Here is a 22,249-nt window from a genome sequence, read left to right as displayed (position 1 = left end):
TCCTAAATGCAAGTTTCTGGAAAATAATGAAGTTGTGTCAGGATGGTACTGAGGCTGCTTAACTGGCGTCTTTCATCCTCTTGTCTCCAAACTGCCTACTGCTCCTCAGGAGAATTAGACCCCAATCTGACAGCACTTCTGTGAATGGCAGGCACTGTCCCAGGCTAAAGGCAGTCCTTCTGACAAAATACAGAAATAGTGCTGACTCTCCCCCGCTCCCCACCACAACATGGCTAGCACCACACACTATACTCACTCCTTTGCTATTTGCGAGTTTATTTAACAGCCTACCCAACTGTCTCCTTCCATGGAAAGTATTTTCTTCATTGTCTTTTGGAATGCATTTGAAGCCACTTCTCTTAACCAATAAAAACATCTAGTTCTTCTATTTTAGGGAACTTTAATATTCTTATGTAGTTCACGTTGGATAAAATGTCTTGAATGCAAGCAAGTTATCTTTTTCCACTCTTTATGCCAGACTTTTAAGAAAGAATCTGTTTGTATCTAATTCTGCTTTGGCTGCTTCCTACTGCAGCGAGTAGCAATTTTGGATCAAGTTCCCAGTGGCAGCACTGTTGGGGGAAATTCTGCATTTTTGGGGAATGACTGACATCACTCCTGGTGCTGTTGGATTCCACCCTGTTTTCTGGGAATTTATGACTGTGGCTCTAACTTAAAACACTTAAATCTTCTGAATCTCACCAAGGTTTTTGTTTTGTTTTGTTTTTTCAAATGCCCCTCAGACATGGGTTTGTAGGAAATTGCAGATCTCATACTCCCAACTATATAAAAGCTTTTACTAGTGAGGTTAAAGTACAATGCAATAAGTGGATCAAAAGCACACTAAAACTCTCTTGCACTGGTTCTGAAAATCTAGACCTCTATAAGAGATCCAGCCCCACAGACAGCCATGCTACTAAGTCGCTTCAGTCGTGTCCAACTGTGTGGCCCCATAGACGGCAGCCCACCAGGTTCCCCCGTCCCTGGGATTCTCAAGGCAAGAACACTGGAGTGGGTTGCCATTTCCTTCTCCAGTGCATGAGAGTGAAAAGTGAAAGTGAAGTTGCTCAGTCATGTCCGACTCTTAGCGACCCCATGGACGGCAGCGCACCAGGCTCCTCCACCCCTGGGATTTTCCAGGCAAGAGGACTGGAGTGGGGCGCCATCCAACAGACAGCTGTGGAGGTCCATTAAAAAAAATAATTTGTAGTTGATGTTTTTTCAGCCTTCCATTATTCATTGATTCCCTTGAATTCAGAAGAAGTTGTAGGCACTCTCCAACCTGCATTTTAGAACTTAATTTGTAAAAGAATGATGGCCATAACCTGTAACTTAATGTAAGTAAAAAATGAAATTTCTTGAAGAATTTTATAAATATTTCCTGTAGGAACAATGATACAGAGGAAAGAGGTAGATTTCCCGGCTAGCCTTCAAAGGCCTCTTAAACCATAGTTAAGCAGCACTGCTTTTACAGAAAAGGTATCTTAGTAACCCTTCCCAGTTCCAGGCACCAGAGACTGCCCCCTCCCCCAGATTGATGATATGTTCCTGATATGAGACAGGTCATCTGAGAACAGGGATTGTAGCTTCTTTAATATCAGGGACTTATTCCCCATTCCCAGGGAGTTATACATGAGAGGTGGGGAAGAGACCTGGGAAAACCTCCAGAAGAACAATGTGTACAAAGGCTCTGAAGTTAGTTGGCCAGGTAAAGCCACAGCTGGGAGGCCCTTCTGAATGGGGAGGACTGGGAGATCAAGTAGTCAGTGAAGCAAGTGGTAAGAATTACACCTGAACAGAATGAGGAGAGCATCACTCACCCACACAGGCGCAGCAGGGCCCTGTCTACTGTGGCCACAACCAGCCCCTCGGACTCCCTGGGAAGTTTCCACTAGCTCTGTCCTCAGGGCTTTGCCACTCTCTGGACTCTCAGCTTTCAACTTCACAGATATTCTAACCCTAAAATAGTCACTCTTCTGTTGCCCACTTCCTTACCTCTGTCCTCAGGTTTGGCTCTTACCTGCTTTCCTCGGTTCAGAACTCTTGCTGCCTGGTTGGCTTCTAAGAAAGACCTCTTGCCCTTCCTCTTCTCTCAGGGCCCTCCCTCCCACACACGTTTCCCTCCTAACCATGGGGTCCTCCCTCTACCCTTTTTATCGAAGGGCCTCCCCACTCTACTGCATCTGGGCCCTCCTCCCAGCCTTTCTCATCCCGGAACGCAGACCCCAGGTCTCTTCTGCCACCTCCGAGTGCCGCCTGCCCCTCGTTACTGTGCTCTCCTCTTCCTCTGCTTCCGGTCAGCCTGCCTCCCTCCCAAGTCGAGGCCTCCTCCTGCCTCCATCCCTTCCTTTTCTGAGACTCTGCTCTCGAGTCAGCTTTTTAACCGTCCGCCTGCCCATTCTCTAGATTCCTCTCCTCTCCCTAATTTGAGGAGTGCTTCCCGCCTGCCTGGGCCTAGTGCTCATGCTCTCGACTCCCTTCTCAGCCTGGAGCACTTTCACCCACCTCCCCTACCCCGTCATCTGACCTTTCTTTCCTGTCAGTCTTTCACCTGTCTTGTCACTGAGCTAATGACGATCTTTCCTCTTCCGCATCTGAATCCTTCCCCTCCCCATCATAAGCCCTTACCACCTCCTCCCCCGTTTCCTATTTCTAACCTGCATCTTTCCCCCATTTTCATTTCTCTCTCCCCACTTCCCCAGTTACAAATCCTTCTCTCCATTCCTGACCTAAGGACCAAGCCCCACCCCTCACCCCCATACCTTTTCTCCTTTTCCCTCAAAGCCCTCCATCCTGAGCCAGGGCCCCTTTTTTTCCTCTCTGGACCCCATTTTCATCCCCTGTGATCTTGACTATAGGCTCAAATCCCTCCTCCCCATTCTTGATTTCAGAAATACTCCAGCACCTTTCTTCAACCCCAGCCTTTATTCCTCATTTTCCCTACCCTACTTCCCAGGGATTCTTTAAACCCTTTACATATGAGACTGAAAATAGCCAAATGCGTAAAGATGGAAAATACATATATTAATATCTTCAAACATGCTTCTCCCTCTTCCTGAACACCCCCGACCCCTCTTCCCCACATCTAGTCATGGCTGGTTTCATTTTGTTCAGATTTTAGGCTGAAAGTCACCTTGTAAGAGAATCCTTCCTTCCCTGGCCATCCAATATAAAGGAGTCCCAAACTCCTAGCCACATACCATACTGGTTTTTGTCTTCTAAAGAATATTTAATCCTGTGAAATCTTTGCATTTGTCTGTCTAGAACTGATGCCCCATGAAAGAGGCCTTAACTTTCTTGTTCATCTTGTGTTCATCTGTTCATTGACATGGTGTGAGTGTGTCCGTGCTTGGTCCTGTCCAACTCTTTGTGACCCTATGGACTGTAGAGGCTGGGAGGGGACTGTTGCCCACCAGGTTCCTCTGTCTGGATTTCTCAGGCAAGAATACTGGGATGGGTTGCCATTGCCTTCTCCAGGGGAGATCTTCCAGATCCAGGAATCAAACCCGTGTCTCCTGCATTGCAGGCAGATTCTTGACTGCTGAGCCACCAGGGAAGCCATTTAGAATGGTACCTGGTACATGAGTCAGTCTGCTGAGTAAGTTAGTGATTTCTGAGTGCCAGACACTATGTCAAGTGCTCACTTTGTCTTGTTTAGTCTTTCCAACAAGGCTAACTGAGGTAAGTACTTTTATTATTGCTATTTTATACCTTAAATAACTGAAATGCAGAAAAGATAAGTGAATTTGTCTGTTTTCTGAAAACAGTTGGTTTATCTGAGAATTTAATTCAATCTCTATGAAGTCACAACTCATGTTCCTTCTACTTTTCTGATGGTCCAGAGGAAAGGGGCTGTTAGGCAAGGAAAGGAAGGTGGATCTGAATGCAAGATAGGTCAAATTGGAGTCAGGCTCCTGGGCTGGGTCAAGGAGTATAGAGTGTAGAGTATAGGACACCAGACCCTAAGTTTAGAATGAGGATGTAAGAGCTAACATTTAAGAGCATTTACTTTGTGCCAGACACTTCCAAACAATATATTCTCTCCCATCTATGAGTGGTAGGTAATAGCATTTCACAGATTAGGAGTCTGAAGTTCAGAGGTGCAGATTATCCTTTTGAGGCCATACAGGTAGGATGTGAGGGAGCCAGGATATGAATGACCCCAGGCAGTCTGACTACAGGGCAGGTGCTCTGGTTGCTGTCCTGTGCTATGTTTACAAAAGGCATGTGCTCCGTGCTGGACACCCACTCCTGCTTCCTGGATTCTTGTCTCTGGACATTCTGCATAATGGCCTAACTGATGTCACACTCCTGCCTCCAGCCTACCTCATACTGCTCTCCACAAAAGAGGTGATGGATGATGACACTCCACTAGCACTGGGGAAACCCCACTTTTTATCACCCCCGCCCCTTACCTGGGATCAGCATGGGGCAGCGATTGTGGATGAGTGTATCTGCTGTACAAACTCAAGCTTTTCTCCAGTGGGGTGTCCCCAGACTTAGATTGGTAAAGCATTGGGGTAAGAAATGGAGAAGAAGTCCTTCCAGCTAACGATCTAAAACCACAGCTGTTTGTTGAACACATGCTGTGTGGCAGGCCCTAGCTCAGCACTGGGAATCCAGTGATAAGACATGATCCCCACTCAGAGAATTTAGGGAGGCAGATAAAAACCAAGTAAACAGAATAATTATTAACTGTGCAGAGAGTGTAGGATAACAGACTGAGTGCCAAACTAGAAAATAACAGAGCCCATTTCACAGAGACGTGTGGAAGACCTGAAGAGGTGCTGAAACATGAAGAACAGGAGCCAGCAAAGCAAGGTGGTGGGACAAGTGTTCCAGGTGGAGGACGCCGCACAAGCAGAGACGCAGGTGAACACATGAGCACTGAAGACGAACAGTTGTACTTCAACTCTCTGAATCGCCTGCTTTTGCCCTGGACATACTCCAGGGAATACAGACTGAGAGGGACTCAGATCTTTATCATTTAATTATTACGTAAGAAAGGAACCATGGATCCCATCACTTCTCTACTGCTTTGGCCAGAATGAAGAGTTCCACAGACCTTTTAAGTGTGAGATTAAGTAGACCACTTGCAGAGCATTCAGTAGAGCGCTCAGACCTTTTGTCCAGATCAGTGTCATAACAGGTCAAATAACAGTTGTTTGAGTAATAAGGAACCAAGTAATCAGGATTAAAGCAGATACTGAGTAACAATTGGAGAAGAACATCCGAAGCATTTGCTATTTCCATGGGAAAGTTATTTGTGACAGGCATGCTAGTTGCCTACCTGAAACTCCTCCTTTTCTTCAGTTAACAAACTTCTGATTTTCTTAGGGGTAGTAACATGCCCAGGTGAGAGACTGCCTCATATCCCCTTGAAGCTCAGAGTGGCAACTTGAACCAAGCCTGGCCAGTAAAAGCACAGAAGTTATTGGGTGGAACCTCTGGAAAAACATTCCAGAAGAAGCCAACTTGGATAGACTCTTTTGTTTCTCTTCCTTTTCCCTACCTAGAATTGGGTATCTGATGCCTGGGTACACAGCAGCCATCCTAGGACCATGAGGATGAAGACTGTATGCAAAGGAGGCAGAATAGTAAGACTGAAGACTAGCTCTTGACTTACTACCTCTGGACTTAACTGTTAAATGAGAAAAAATAAATTATTTCATTAAATTGCTGTGGTTGTTTTTCAGGTATATGCAGCCAAACACAATTTTAACAGGGCTAAAGTGGCAATCACTGTTAAGACATACAAACGGGTTCTTTAGCCAAAGACACAACTGATAATGTAACAGTTCTACTGGGCTGGATATTCTCATTACCCTGCACACCCCTCTGAACCTAGGGTATGAGGGAATTAATGATGAAAATTGGATCAAAAAGGCATTCTTCAAATTGTAATGCTTTTATTAGAATATTAATTGCAGACTTAAAAACTACACATACGGAAAAATGAAAACACTCAGAAATGCTATTACAGATTGAGTAAATTAGGAGGAGGAAAAAGATTTCTTCAGTGTATACAAAATGTAAACATTTGCCCTGGGGTTTCCCACAGATGGCACAGTCCACAAGGACTTATTTGGAATAAAAATATCTATTGGATCTCCAGTATAGCCTCTATAACATCTTCAGACTTGCTACATTGAAGTTAAAGTTACCAGCACACTCTGAATCTTCTATGCAAAAAAACTAAATGGTCCCAGTCAAGGCAACTGCTATGTGTGAAAGCAGAGACACCAAAGCAAATCAATCTTCCAGCGATGAGCTTCCACCCACTGTGCTAACTGTATTTACATTTACCTTGAGAGAATATACACAGTATATAAAACCCCTACTTGAGTCTGTGGTGGAAAATGAAATATCTCATGAGATGCTCCAAAGCGCATCAAGTCAGTCACTTGAACTTAGGGAGAGAACACTAAGAAGAGGCCCTCTTCTGTTCAGAAAATGGGGACTCATAAACATCCATGGGTGGGCAGGTACAAACCAGGTGCTGATCTCCATAGATGTCATCAATCCGTGAGATGGTTGGCCAGAATTTGTTCTCTGGTTTCACAAAGGGCTGTAGGGGACAAAAAACAGAAATGACTTGGGATATCCTGAAAAGTTTCTTGGAGGGGTAGGGGTGGAGTGGGGAGGAGACTGCAATGCTACTCCCACAACCTGAGATATCACTGGCCCAGCAAGTACTCAAAAAGTATAAGAAGCTAAAATCCAGCCTCCTTCGTTACCATCCCTCCAAATCTCCCACCCCTGCTTCACCAGCCTGCAGAGCACCTTCACATAGTTAAAAGGATGATGGCAGAAAACACTGACCCACTAGACAGACTGTTATTTGGTCTTCCTGCACTGTGCGCCCTGAGGATTTCCAGGCCTGTGGTTGGCACTCTGACCTCGGAACTTGGAAAGCCAATTCCTGTGTTGTGTTGTTATGCGAAGGTAGCCTACATATGGTCACTATAGTGAGGAGACAGCAAGAGCGGAGCCCTCGGACTGGGTGATGGCCCCTCATACGCACATGAACCTGGACCAGCTGGCACGTCCAGCTTCAGAGGAGAACTTACAAGTGGGAATGCTGCCACCTCTCTGGAATACGGCCGATCCCAGTTGGAAGATGTGACGCAGGTCAAGGAGTGTGGAGACATCTGAGACAGAGACAATGGACAGGAGAAAGGTCAGAGCAGAAGCCTGCCTTCCCCTCTGCTCATCATGTCTGCCAGTGAGCTGATGAAAGCCCACAGATGGAGGGTGGTGGTTTTGTTTCAGTTTGTGGGGAAGGAAATTTTGGTAGGGAAATGTTTATTGTGAAATATTTTGAATATCATAAAGTTACAATAACATAATAGCACATTTACCACCCAACATAAATCAACATTTTGTCATGTTTGCTTAAGCATTTAAAATAAGAAACATTACAGATATGGTTGACCATGCCAGCCTATCCCCTCTCCATCTTACTGCTGGTCCTATTCACCAGTGCCAGCCACTATCTTGAATTTGGTTGTCATGATTCTCATATTTTTATGTTATTACTGTATATGTTAATAAACTGCATAGAGCTTAGTTTGGTACACTTTTAAACCTTATAGTATCCTGTGTGTGTTTTATCCTCCACTTGCTTTTGTATCTCAGTATTATATTTTTTAGACATCTATTGCCGTTTTAAAAAAAAAATTGTCTAAATCCTGAAAGAATCATCAGTATCCAGAGAAAAAATGATGAGAGCAAATCATATTCTGTTCCTCCGCTATCCTCTGAGACTTACACGGGACCAGCCTTTCCCCACCAGTCATTGGCCCCAGTGCGCCACCTTCAGCGGGGCAGCTCTGCAGTGTGTCTGAGCTCCTCTGTACATCTCAGACTGCTTTTCTGGCTTGGAGCCATAACGACACAACCACAGCCTTTGCAGTGTTTTCAGTTCACCATCCCTCAGCTTAACAGTGGCTGGACCTAATACAGAACTCTTAGGGCTCTGACCAGATATAAAAGGAACATAGTTTTGAAGAGAGGAAGCAATGTTTAACTACTTTTTCTCCAGTGTAGGCCATAAACATGGTGAAACATTCAGGCCAAGTACCAGTCTGGTTGTTCTAAGAGGTAATTATTCCAATATGAGAATATCTTTATCCAGAGTGTAAAAGGTAAATAATCTCAGTAGAGAGCATCAAACAGAGGTACGGAATGGTAAGACTTCTCCAACTATAAAGCCCATCAGTCTCTGCTCCCTCCTTTGACAGCCAACTGGGTCCTTGTGGGGTGAACAGCACCAAACAGATATGTAAAACCAACAAGTGGCCACGAAATAGATATTTAAAATTAGAACATATCAGAAATAACCACATTATACTTGAGTAACCACTGCTGTGTTGATTCAAGATTTAAACTTTCAGGTAATGAATTTATCCTCTCAGAACAGTCTTATTCTAGGCAAGGATATCATCTTCCAGTAGAGTTCAGAGGTTGCCAGCACCCCAGCCAGACACTGCTTTCTGCCCTCTGGGATATTTTAGATAAAGTACCGGTGCCTGTGTACCTTCAGTGGGTTGACCCTGGGGTCGATGCGGCCCTCCTCAATGTCGGCAATTTCCTGTCGGATGCTGATCATGGCATCGCAGAATCTGTCCAGCTCCGCCTTGTCTTCTGACTCGGTGGGCTCAATCATGAGAGTGCCTGCCACCGGCCAGGACATGGTGGGGGCATGAAATCCTGCCAAGGAGATGGGGGAATTTGTGTCACTAACTTTGACCTCCCCAGTTTGGAAGAGTTTGCTATTGTATATGTCTAGGGATTCACTTCAGCACTGTTTATGGAAGAAAAGCTTAGGAAATAACGTGACATCCAACAGTACAGGATCGGGTAGGCAAATCTTCCTGGGTATCCATACAATAAATATGCAACCATTCCATGTATATAAATTTATATTTGTTAATAGCTCTGAACATTTACCCAATTTAAGTGAAAAGGGCATGCTACATAATGATATTGTCTTGTTTTTAAAATGACAGTATATTATATATGCATATATATACACATTTATATGTGTGTATATACACATACTTTATATATGTGTGTATATTTTATGAGGGAAGCTGTTTCAAAGAAGAATAAATACTAAAATTTTAACAGGATTATTGGCATAAAATGAGACTAGGGTTTTTATTTTACCTTGTGTTTTAGAATCTTTTTATAATGTTCATGTATTACTTGCAATTAAGAGAAATTAAAATATTATAGCCCACCGAAAGCTAAATAATGAGGTAACAAGCATTAAGGACTCTGATGTGAGTGTTACTGTCCTTATTTTACAGATGAGGAAACACTCTTGGCCAGGAGTCTTTGTCTTTACACTGAATACAGGCTGAAGGTATTTCTATGTTTCCAAAAGTTTTCACTATGAAGATGAATTTACAAAATATGATTGAGAGAGAGATTGCCTGGACGAAAGCCAAAAAGAACTTTTTCCCAATTCTTACAATTTTTCCTGTGAAACTTTAAAAGATGAAGAGCAGCTCCTAGGTTGATACTCCTGTCAACTAAGTTTGCCCTGGAGGTCAATGGTTCCCAAATTCTGGCGTGCATCATTACATGGGGTGCTTTAGAGTCATGCCTGCATTGTTTAAAGGATTGTCTTAACATTTTTTTATAAAATTTTTCAAATATACTGGTAGGTTGAAAGGACTATAGAGTGAACACCCATACACCTACATGGCTTCCACAGCGATGCTCTGCTTTATCATGTATCTAGTCATCTGTTCCTATCACATAGCAGCTGGCAAAGAATCCACCTGCAATGTGGGAGACGGGTTCAATCCCTTGGGTGTGAAGATCCCCTGGAGGAGGGCATGCCAACCCACTCCAGTATTCTTGCCTGGAGAACCCCCCTGGACAGAGTCACCTGATGGGCGACAGTCCATGGGGTCACAAAGTGTCAGACACGACTGAGTGGCTAAGCACAGTCACCTACTCCTCTCACACATCTAAAGCATTTGCCTTAGTTCTGATGCATTTTCAAGCATGTTACAGTCATTTGTGCACTTCCCCCTTAAACATTTCAGCATGCATCTCATTAACTAGAGTTCCATATCTGAATTCAATATCTGTTTCCATATTTTTTTGATAGTTTGCACAAATTTTAAGTACCATTTAATTAATTTTGACAAATGCATACAACTGTGTCACCCAAATAAGAAAGAGTTTTCTTTTTAAACAACAAGCTGATCTCATTACCCATTAAGTCCAACCTCAATTCCATGAGTGAGCAAATTCAGCCCAATATTTTCTGCAATAGTGGTTCCCATATCTGGAACCATCTGAGTTACCATGGAAACACAGATTCCTGGATTTCGACTCTGATTCAGGAAATCCAAGGTATGAGCCTTTAAAAACTCAGGTTAATCACAACACTGTTAATCAACTATACTCCAATATAAAACTTTTAAAACATTAAAAAAACGAAGTTAAGTTTGGAAATCTCTGCCCTCTGGCAGGGTGCCCCTCACACACCTGATAAGATTCATCCATGAAGTACTTGTAAATACAGATCACTGTGCCTCATCCCTGGAATTCTGATTCAGTAGGTGTGATTAAGACCCAGAATCTGTGTTGTCATCTTCATTGTTTGTTTTTAGAGCCATTCACTTATTCTCTCACTTGTTAAACACAATTGTTGAGTGCTTCCTGTGTGCCAGACGCCTAGACCATTCTGAGCCTACGGCAAGTGTAGCCATCAGTCTATTAAACATCAAAATATCAAGGTTGTAGATAGAACCGAATTTGGAATACTGGGCAGTAACTCCAAATACCACTTCTCTTCTACCCCCCATCCCCCGCCTCCCTCCCTGCAAATGCTGCTGCAGTCAGATGTGGGAAAACAGACCACACACCCCAGAAAGGAAGCCTCATCCTGAATCAGTCACTGGCTGGGAGGTTAAGTCAGGTCACAGGAGTGGTCAAGAGGAGATTCTGAAGCAACTGCTAATTTCATTAATGAAAACCATCTCTGGTTTTCCCATTTATTATCAGGGTAACTCTGCATAATAAGATCATTCATTCATGGGAGGAAATGAGTCACCATGTGACTATGTGGGACTCCTGTTATGGTAGTAAAACTGTAAAATTATTAAAGTTTTCATATTCCTTATTAAAAGAAGTCATTCAAATCATCTTAAAATTCAGATAAGACTCCACATTCATCAAAAGGCAAAGTTCTCCCCAACTTAGCCTTCCTAAGAATTAAAGAGTCTTTGATGTTATTAATGTCACTAAGAAAATGTATTTTAATAAAGCTTGTGCTGAGTGAACATCCACTAACAATACACAGATTTAAAGAAAAAAAAAAGCTTCAAAGAAAACTGCATCGTCTCTGTGAAAACAAGGTGCACCTTCCTTCATCTCTAGCAGCAGCTGAAACAGGTATGCCACGGCTGAGGGGGCTCAAAGGCCATAAACCTCAAACGCCGTCCATCCAATACTCCTACACGTCGTAGGCTCTCCACTCCCTCCACCTTCACACCAACTCACCTCTTCACGGCCCTCTCTGTCTAGTAGGTGTGGGATAGGGCAAATAATTTACCGGAAACATGGACAGATGACGGCAATCATTTTCTTTGGGATTTTAAATTTTGTTAACAATAAAGACTCCTTCCTAGCTGGTGATGGATTCAAGATATGTGATTTAATATCTTTCAAAGAACAGAATCTGTGGGGCCATAGTTTCTTTTTTTTTTTTCCACCCACAGTCCACAGCTCGCCATTTAGCCTATGGATGAGTTTACTGTGGTGCAAACACATTCAGTCTGTGGTCCATAACCAGGATAGGCAGCTGCATAAATGTCAGAAACCCAAGTTCTCCTTAAGGGGGTCTCTCCTGTGAGACCACTCACCGTAATCTTGAAGCCTCTTGGCCACATCCACAGCCTCAATATTTGCAGACTTTTTGAAGGGTCTTGTATCCAAAATAAATTCATGAGCCACATATCCTGTTGAGAAAAATTATTTCCGTTCACAATTAACAGCTTGTTATTTTACCCAAGAAAATGAACAAATAAATCAGCTTTTTAATGCATATCATTGAGGACCAAGGAACAGTGGGTACTTGGTAAGTTATAGTTGACAATAAAGCCTCCATCTGCTCTTATCACATATAAACACTGTGAACATGCCATGCCAATTTGCTCCATCCTCAGTGTTCTACACACCCATGAACCAGGAAGCGGGTGGCAGGCAGGACAGGTGCTGGAAGGCTTACTAACATCCCTGGGGATGAGACCATTTTTACTCTAAAGATCAAAAATCTACTTGCAACAGTTTAACATGTCATCATGCCTGGTCCTTTTATATAAAATATTTCTAGTGTTAAAACTCCATTGATACATTTTTCAACAAGTTTGCTCCCAATATCCAATTAATGGTTTCTTCTGTGGGCAGGTAAATATATACTAAACGTATATGTATAAGACATAGAATTTGATATGATTCTTCAAAGGGGCTTATGAGGTTTCAGTTTCAGGCTTCAGACTGAGATTAGAAATAAGGCTGTTGAACAGCACACCACAAGCGGCAAGCAGCTGAAGAGGCTGAAGTCTTGTGGCAGTCAGTTCACTTTGCTTCTCTAGGCTCAGGCCACTATCTCCCCAGTATAAGCTGTTGACCACCCATCCTACATCAAGAATAAACCACCAAGTCAGCATTCTTAAATAGAACAACATTCCTGGGAGTTTCCCAAATGCCATGGCCTACATAACTGATGAATTATCTTCAAGGAAAGTATCTACTCAGTAAAAAATAATGTACTCCTTAATCCGCTATCCCGATTCCCAGCAAACAATGAATCTACTTAAAGATACTTGGAGCAGTCATAACTTCTATCCTGAGGAGAATAGCTCCGGTCATTAACAGCCCCTGAAGACAAAATCTGTGAACTGCTCTGCTTCTCGTGTGATGAATACATATGACGGGGTTGGCTTTGTTTGTAAATAAAAGTATGAGAACCTAAGTCTTTGAATATACTGTCACCACGTATCTTTAAAACAAGATTTCTAACAATGATGAGGATTCACTAGTAAGGAGTATGGTTCAAAAGGAGAGGTAGATAAATTTAGAGGAAAAAAAAAGTGCCTTAAAGAAATGACCAGCTGGGATATTCAGGGGAAAAACTGTGAAATTATTTAGCTCCTCATCAACTATTAATTTCAGGAATCCTAAATGCCCCACTATGCTACCGCAATTGGGGAGCCAAGCCTTGAGCTTCAACCCCTCTTTTCTGAGGTTCTGGCAACCACCCTGGCATTGTAACAACAACTCAAAGAAAAAGGCTAATGGAGCTCTGTGGAACACTCAGCTGGCAGGAGGGGAGGAGGAGACAGGCTCATGATGGGGAGGAGTCTCCCTTGCTGGCCCGCAGACAGCACAGTCTTTCAAGCAAAGGTTCAGTTACTGAAAGGCCCCATCAAGCCCAGCCCAGCCCAGCCCAGCCCAGCACTGCTAAAGCAAGACTTCATCTGCAGAGGCCCCTGCCACGGCCAAGTGGTTTGGGAAGAGTTCCATTTACAAAATGAGGTTCAGATGTTATTTTCTAAATCCATATTCTAATATGTTCAAATGGAAACTGTTAGTGGGATTTCAGCATCTCTCTCTTCTGTCTCTCTCTACTTGAGCCTAAAAAGGGGTGACATTTAAACTTCATGGTTGTTGGGGGCCAGACCCCTAGATGATCATCTTTGTTTGCAGTTTTTAGGTCAGGCAGACGCTTTACCCTCTGAGCCACCAGGGACGCCTTCTTTTAGGGAGAAAAGATACACAAATCTTCTATGGCATATGGTGAGTCAGAGGAATCTGAAGTAGAAATTGTATAAACTGATTAGTGCAACTTTTAATTTTCAGTGAGTAGGTGTTTCCTTGGGGCCTAATCATGACTATAACTAAGAGTCTGAAAAGATAACAAGTCAAAGGAGAAAGGAAAGAAGCCAGGGATGGGAGTAGGAGATGATAGAAAAGCAAAATAGAAGTGGCTTGGCTCTACGCTTGGAACATCCCTCTCCCAACCCCTCATGAATTATCTTACAAGGCTGAGGATGACCTGGGAAAGTGCTATAGAAAGATAACTTCTAAGCACCAAAACTGGAACTTACTTTTCCTGCATCCTCAGAGTGAGCGCCTAGAAATAAATGGAACTCACTAGCTAATTAGAAAGCTTGGGTGGGCAATCGACACTCAGGCATGCTTTTCAGTTGCAATCCAGGGACCACAACAAACAGCATCAAGAGGCCAGCCTTCCTGGGAATGAGGTCAGGGGGGTGGGGGCCCTAGCCTCAGGAGGTCACTTCCCAGCCAGGGTTGCAAGGGTGCAGCCTCTGAAGCCCATGTCCACCAGCCTATAAAGACCACCAGGAAAACTCCTCAAGGACAAGAATTTCCAGGGAGAGTTAAGATTTGTCTAAGGTCAGAAAGGGATAAGCATTTTAAGAAGTTGAAACATAAAGAAAACACTGGGACACTAACAAAATGGTCTGTTCCACTGACAAGAACTCCGTTTAGATCAGACAGTGAGCCTAGCCTCCCACAAAAGCAGACACTTGTGAACATTTTCAATTCCTCCTTTCAAAATGCCTCTGTCTACCTGAGGCAATTCCTTTCCTCATCCTTGCAGAATAAATACTACTGCTGCTCCCTATCCCAATTCTTGTGTATTAATTCCTTGCTTCACAAAACCCTAAGCCTCAACAAGTTTAGCTGGTATTTTCAAATCTCTCAAAGAAATGGCTCATAAAGGGAAGCCTGAGGACTTCCCTGGTGGCCCCATGGTTAAGACTCCATGCTGCCACTGCAGGGGGCATGGATTCTATCCCTGGTTGGAGAGCTAAGATTCCCCAAGTCTTACCGCTCTGCAAAAAAAAAAAAAAAAAAAAAAAAATGGGGGGTGGGGAAGGAATGCCTCTAGTTCAATAAAATTATTGCCTTACAGTTGTCCACAATTCCAGTCTTATTTAAAGCTGGTAAATATGATTAAGAAGAGTAACAGTCTTCTAATATCGCCATTAGACATTCTGTAATACAAAGTGTTTATTAAGAACATTTCTATTTTGGGCCATCAGGAGGTACAGTGATCATTCTTTTTTAGGCCCTAAAATACCAAACCTCTGATTGTGTAATGAATGTGTTTACCAGACCAAACACGAGACAAGTTTTGTTTCATGAACTTTGGGATTGGGTAATAAAGTCTGTAATCACCAATCTATTTCTGCTTGGGATGAGAAATACAATTCATTATTTCATTCTGGGATAAAATGTCAAAACAAATGGAAATTTCATCCATCTTTTTGTGTTACAAGCCTCCTGGGACAGCCTCTGCCTAAAGTGGTCGCTCGCTGCCAAGCACACGGCAGGCACCTGATCGGTACCAGCTTGCTCACTTTCCCCTCCTCGAGTACCTTTCTCCCCCCGTGCGGTCCATACCACATTCATTCTCGCTCTAAGGAACTCAGGTTTGCATCTCACAACTGTGAACACACTAAAACCACTGAAATTCAGTGGGTGATCTGCATGGTACGTGAATCCTATCTCAATGAAGTTGTCAAACTTAATCCTAAGGACGTGTTAAATAAAAAATGATGTAACAATTGGAGAAAAAGTACCCTATACCTTGTAAATTAAAGCAAAAAGACTATTTCCATGCATCACATTGGCAAAAAAATTTTGGGTTTGGTTTGTGTTCCAGCCTGGCACTTGGTGTTCACTGGGCCCTGGGGCGATGGTCACTCACAGGCTGTTAGTGTGACGTAAGTTTGAATTAAGGATTTCGGGGGAGATAAGGTCAAACATTTCAAGTGCGTAAATGCATTCATATCCTGAGATAGTTTATCTTCTACAACTCTAACTTATGTAGATAATCAGGGATGTTAAAAAAAAAAAAACTAAGTAAAAGATATTCATTGCAGCGTTGTTACAAATAATGTGGCAGTGGTGAGGGAACCCCATAGAATTTGACACATGATACATACCATAGAATGGATATAGCCACTTTCAAAGGACATTTAGTGACAAGGGAAATGATCATGATATAAAATATTAAAAAACAAGATACAAGCTGTTTGTAATATGATCTCAATTGTCTGAAAGTATGGTGGGAAGAAATACAACAAAATATTAAGCCGTTATGTCTGCTCGATGAAACCATGGGTCATTTCCATTTTCTTCCTCAAACTTCTTTGTCCAAATTTTCCACATTGAGCACATGCACATGAGTTATATAGCCAGACCAAGACCGACATGATCCTGAAGGCCAGTACAGAAGCAGGATGCATCTCACAGCACAGGAGCTATATCTGAATTAATTAGTAGCTCTTGTAGCTTCTTTAATACCCACTTCAGAAGCACTTCATTGTGTTGCTTAGAGACATATTGCCCACAACGTTCTTTTCTCCTCTCTGGGGAGCACTGCTAACCAGAGCTCCTGATTATTTAGTTCTTTTCTATTTTCAGACTCTGGAACCACCCTGGTGGATACATATTCACAAAGCAAGATCAGTCTTTAAATTAAAGATCACAGATGGAGATGCACACAGGCCAAGAGACGAAGCAGGGCCTTGCTGCTGTGGCCCTGGGACTGAACACTGGTTACTGACTGCTCGCTGCTCTCTCTGCCCCAGGCTCAACACCCAGTGGTCCCTGCTCTCCGATGCGCGCCCACAGTCAGGTCCTGCCCGCCCGACTCTCAGGGCAACCCCTCCCACCACCTCCAGGGTGACTTGATGCCTCTCCTATTATTCCCTCTACAGCAGCTTCACTCTCACCTCTTCACAGCCTTTGCCGCGGCAGCTTAAAATCACCTTATTTTCTTACTTAAAAAGAAATGAAGCTGCATCCTATTGCAGCAGCTCCTGCCCCCTTCACGGTAAAGCCCCCAAACCATGAAAGTGTCTGCCTTCTCCTGACCTCAGTCCATGTCTCAGCCCCTTTCCACCTGGCCCTTGCCTTGCTGTTGGCCCTAACTGCTTTCAAAGGTGACAGAAGGCTTCCTAACTGTGAAAGGCATGGGTTCTTTTAAAGACTTGAGAGGCCAGCCACCTGCTCTTCAGCTGTGCCTCCATGTCACGCAGGACCACCCACGTGTGCCGACTGTGTGTGTTGTGCTGACACGACGCCAAGGACTGAGGCAGCCACAGCCTCCCCGCTGCAGGAGCTCCAGGTCTGCAGGAGAGAGCCGACGATGAGTCAGTGGGAGACTCCTTGTGGTGGAAGGAGCCGAGAGGAGTAGTTCTCGCCACCAGGAAAGGAAAGGGCAGCCTCAGGGAGGAGGTGTGGCCAGAGCAGAGGCAGGAAGGATGGGTGCCAGGGCAACGACAGCAGGTGGGACGTGGGGAGCCTGACACTGCCTCATCCGTTCCATGCAGCCATCTGCTTGAGAGGTTTCGCTCTGGTTTCTCAATATGGTTTCCTTGGGTCTCACCAAGGAAAAGTCTGCTCTCAGACTCTGTGCCCAGGGCCACACCTCTGCAAGTCCACCCGCGCCAGCCCCTCCCATTCCAGGGAGACCTAGTCCCTCCATCTCTGTCTGTCTCCCTCCATGATAAGCTAAAGAAAGTGAAAGTGAAGTCGCTCAGTCATGTCTGACTCTTTGTGACCCCCTGGACTATAGCCCACCAGGCTCCTCCGTCCATGGGATTCTCCAGGCAAGAATACTGGAATGGGGTGCCATTTTCTTCTCCAGGGGATCTTCCCGACCCAGGGATTGAACCCAGGTCTCCAGCATTGCAGGCAGACACTTAAACCTCTGAGCCACCAGGGAAGCCCTATGATAAGCTATAGAGGTTCCCTAAAAGGTTTTCACTCTCAGCTAATTAGTACATGAGTCCTCTGATTCTACTTCTAACAGCATGCTCATCCTCTGCCACCATCTTGAGGATATTAACATTCTCTTAATCCTGTCATTGCCCTGCTCAGAAACCTTTCTGGCCGAAGGGTGGAATCCAGAGCCTTCCAAGACCCTCAAGGCCCATGCTACCTCTCCAGCATTATAGTCGGCTCCCTCTCCTCCTATCCCATCCTTCAACCCACCCAAGACTCAGACAACTCCTTTCTCTCCAGCTTGCTCCTTATCTCTGTTTACTGGGGTTCTGCTGTGCTTCCTTTCAAGGCTTATCTCAAAAGGCTCCTCCCAGGAGCCTCTCCCAACTAGAATTATTCCACTCATCCTCATGGCTGTGGAGGAGGTAAGAAGCTCAGGGGATTTATGTATATGTCTCTCTATGGTGTGGTCCTTGTGAATTGTCCTGAGACTAAGTGCATGGCAGAGCCCCACCAATATCCCTAAGTTGTTTACTAAATGGAAGTTATTTCCAGTACCTCAAGGCTTTACTTCCAGTTTCCCACCCACTTCTGCAAGTCACATCCACTAGGTCAAAGTTGGTTTGGCCAAGAAAAAAAGCCAAAGTGAATATAGGCTGAAGTTGATACTTGCCTCTCGCACCCCGGAAAAGGACTCTGTAGTGCTTTTCTAATCGCTTGGCCATATAGTTTGCATTCAAAATAGCAATCTCTGTGGCCTGTTTAAGGCCCTTGCCTCCCATCATCTGCAATAGAGGAAAAAATAGTCATCAACCATGGAACATGGAGACCCAGTGGACACTAACCAAAGACATCCCCAGATGAAAGGAAGTCAGCTCCCCAGCGCTCTCTGGATTGCAAGGGAGTGAAATATCCTAACTAAGATATCTCTCAGTCTTCTCTAAGCCTAAAGTAACTTTTGGTTTCCCTCTTTGAACAGTAATTTTATGTTTTTTATTGTAGTTAGAAAGCTTAGAACAGGGAAAAACTGACTGCTGACTGTCGCTTTATTTACCCAAGGAAAAGAACTGTTTTTGAGGAGTTTCTGTTTGGCTGTTCATTGTGAATTTGAGATGCCTTGATAATTGCCAGGAATCTTGAGGGATCTTGGCCAAAATCCCCTCTGAATCCATTTTGTATGGTTTGTCTTTCAATTGTCCATAGTTCAGGTTTTTACGTTTAACAACTGAAAGGTTCTCAATCTTATCCTTTTCTGGTGGTTCATAAGCCCCTATGATTTTACAAGGATAGCATCACCAGCAAAGAGTTTAAAACCATGAGGGTATCAATTTGTCCTGCCTCCTTTCTTCCCAGAACACCTCAGATGATAGAGGCTTGATATATGTGAACACAAAAATCATGTAAAACAAATGAAATAACAGAGCAGGGATACCAAAGTCCAAAACAAGGAGAGGACACGCTGGGCCAGGTTGGCCAAAGAAGGGTTTCCAGAGTGAGAGTTAGAACTTGAGTAGAAACTCGAAAATGGGTAGAATTCGGACAAAGAGAAAGGGGAAGAGACTCTAGGTGAGAATAATAGCAGAAACAAAGGTAAGGAAGGAAGGCCCGTGGCTGCAGCCTGGGCATTGCTGTAGAGCAGGTGGGCTGTGACCACCTCTCACAAGCCCCAAATCCTTGGTGGGAAAGACCTGGACTTGTCTTCTGCCGCTGGACCTGTGCGTCAGAGTCTGAGCCACTTTATGGCCCCGGTTCTACCCTGCCTATACTGAACTGATTCTCTCTGGAATGGGGCCTGGGAAAGTGCATTTTGGGGAGAATCTCCTGAAGATTTTGTGTGGGCTGGGACATCCAGTGGTAGAGGCCAAGGGAAGCCAGGAGAGGATGGAGAGTCTTAGCAGAAATCTAGCAGTTCTGCAGGGAGTATATGAGAAGAGCTGTATAAAGGAGAGAAGACGATAATTCTAGAGTCCTGGTAATAAGTAACAACAGCCTGAAATAAAGAAAGGGCCCAAGGTAGGAGGGGTGGCTGAAACCCTACCATATTTATTTCATTCTTAAACTGAGTCTGTCTGGTGTATCTGGCACACAGCCAAACCAGCCCTAGGGCATTTATTTTCTATATGTGGAAAATCATCTCTAACCCAAATAACATTCCATAACAAATGACTCAGGTTCACAGAGACCAAAAGGAGGATGGGAATTAAGATTCTGTTTGCAAAGAAGCAGACCTTTATGATGACTGTTCTTGTTGCTATTTGCAAAACAACTCGAGCATGATTTGAAAACGCAGGTTTTAGTCTCTGGGGTACAGAATTGTTGTCCCAGCTTCCCAGAAAGTTTTCATTAAGAATCATAAATGCCACACTGTTCAAGAATAACAACCAGCCCAGAGAGTCATCCGGCAAGATATGCATAGCTGAGTTTGGGGTTTATGTCACCAGATCCTCGCTTTCTCCCAGGAGGGGAACCAGGTGGGGAAGACTGCTCTAATTACCGGCTGAAGGAGTGCTCCTATCCAGTGTGCGATCTTGTCAGCTCAGGAGGTGGGCAGGCTAGTTTGAATAAGAACTGTATAAAATAAACTCTACCCTAATGTGTTTCGGGGTTTTTGTTGTTGTTGTTGTTGTTTTGAAAAACACAAAAGAAGGAAGCCCATTCTATGACAAAGTCTAATTACCTTCGAGAATATAGTTCCACAGGCCCTAAAGGGCAAAGAGATTAGGGAAAACCTTTACATAAATGAATTTCTGCTATTTTCATCTTATCCACCAGGCTCCCAAGAAATACAAAGCAAAATGAGATATATTCCTAAAATTTATCCCAGGATCTCAACCAAGTGTAATAATTAGTATATGCACTGTTTTTCGCTTGTGAGGGGCTGTACAAATCCTACAGGAAACCAAATGACGTGGCCAGAACATCCATATGACTCATGGTACTTAGCTCTGTCTGGAAAAATATATCTGGCATGTCAGTTTCTCTGGTGTTAAACCCACTGTGAGAACCCAAAGGAAAACAGCCTGATGAAGAAAAGATAAAATGAATTTTAGCTGATCTCTTTAGGATGGTTTCTTCCACTCAAGTTGTCAGCAATTTTCACTGAACCGCATCTCAAACATGAATTTCTTCATTTTTAAGTCAAGAAGGAATCTGCAGTCTCAGGTCCCCCTCCACACATCACTCCCCCCAAACCATCTAACATGCATTAGCAGGCCTCACCTTAATATAAGCCCATGAGATGGGCAAGATGCAACTGGAGCCCCATGGGGCTGCGCTGACGGTGCCCAAAGCCTGGGCATCTTCACTTGGTTTTACCGAAATGATGGGATGATTAGGCAGAAAAGGAACAAGATGCTTCTTCCTGTATATATATTTTTTTAATACAAATTTAGAAGATGTTAAAAAGATCTGCTAACCAAACAGGCAGGTCCTGGGCCCTCTCAGGAAGCTCTATTCCTAGCAAAGGAACTCTGACATGGAAGGGACCCGGTACCTGCTAAGGGGCAGATGTTCAGGAAGTCTCCCTTCCTTCCTCCTCTGCTGGAGGCATGGCTCACCAGCCATCAGTATCCTAGCAGCTCAAACAAGTACCATGGTGGAGAGCTGGGGAGAGGCAGGCAGCCTGGAACACCATGCAGAGCTATGGGCTCATGAGGATGTGGGGACATCCCAGCCCCTCACACCCTCTCCCTCCCTGCCCTGGCCCCACACTCTTTCCCAAGGCATCTAAGGGATATAGAAGGATGCTGCTGAGATGCCCCATAGGGTGACAATCACAGGCCAGCCTGTGAACATCAGTCACCCCACTTCCCCCACAGCTGAACCACTGCGACCCTGCTGCTTACTACAGAAAACAGGAATCAAAAAGGAAAGAAGAAAAACCCAAGGGGGCCGGGCTCCCCATATCCCTGAAGACTGGCCCCTTCTGCACATTTTGGGAAAAAGGAAGACGCTCAGGAAATGGTTACTCAGCATCATTTCCATGAGATGATTTGATTTCAGTTTAAAAAGTTACCAACTGCTCCAAGATATTGCTTTAGTCTTATTCTGACTTCATCCAATTATTTCTAGTAATAAGGTTTGTTTCCTTCCTACTTATCCCAGATGTAATAAGAATTCAGGCTGTAAAGTGTCCAAAATATTACACCCAATTTCCTTTTTTGGCAGGGGGACATTTGAGTTCTACTCCTTTAGCAAATTTTAATTATACAATAGTGTTATCAATTTTAGCCACCATGTTATATGATAGATCCTCAGATGTAACCATAAGCTGATTTTAAAAATAAAGCTGCTTGGAAGTCTAAATTAAAGTCCAAGAGAGTCATCCCAGTGCATCAGTCCCCAGAAGGATGGTACAGGGAGGTAGGAGGGAGGAGGGTTCAGGATGGGGAACACGTGTATACCTGTGGCGGATTCATGTTGATGTATGGCAAAACCAATACAATATTGTAAAGTAAAA

At 43.9% G+C, this 22,249-nt stretch overlaps 1 protein-coding gene across 1 annotated transcript in view; it reads right to left on the bottom strand.

The window, feature by feature from the left end:
* Positions 1 to 5,921: 5,921 nt before the first annotated feature.
* Positions 5,922 to 22,249, bottom strand: part of GLDC (glycine decarboxylase) — an 82,801-nt gene continuing 66,473 nt past the window's right edge. The window contains exons 20-25 of the mRNA XM_068973880.1: positions 21,010 to 21,151; positions 18,464 to 18,575; positions 11,889 to 11,984; positions 8,540 to 8,712; positions 7,071 to 7,151; positions 5,922 to 6,568 (exon numbers count right to left, since the gene is read on the bottom strand). Coding sequence (XP_068829981.1) covers positions 6,425 to 6,568; positions 7,071 to 7,151; positions 8,540 to 8,712; positions 11,889 to 11,984; positions 18,464 to 18,575; positions 21,010 to 21,151 — 748 coding nt within the window. The 3' untranslated portion in view covers positions 5,922 to 6,424. The remainder of the gene's footprint in view (positions 6,569 to 7,070; positions 7,152 to 8,539; positions 8,713 to 11,888; positions 11,985 to 18,463; positions 18,576 to 21,009; positions 21,152 to 22,249) is intronic.

The sequence above is a fragment of the Capricornis sumatraensis genome, chromosome 6 (genome assembly GCF_032405125.1).
Source record: "Capricornis sumatraensis isolate serow.1 chromosome 6, serow.2, whole genome shotgun sequence".
NCBI classification, from domain to species: Eukaryota; Metazoa; Chordata; class Mammalia; order Artiodactyla; family Bovidae; genus Capricornis; species Capricornis sumatraensis.
Note: the sequence above shows the minus strand (reverse complement) of the source record. Positions and strands in the feature narration are given on the sequence as shown.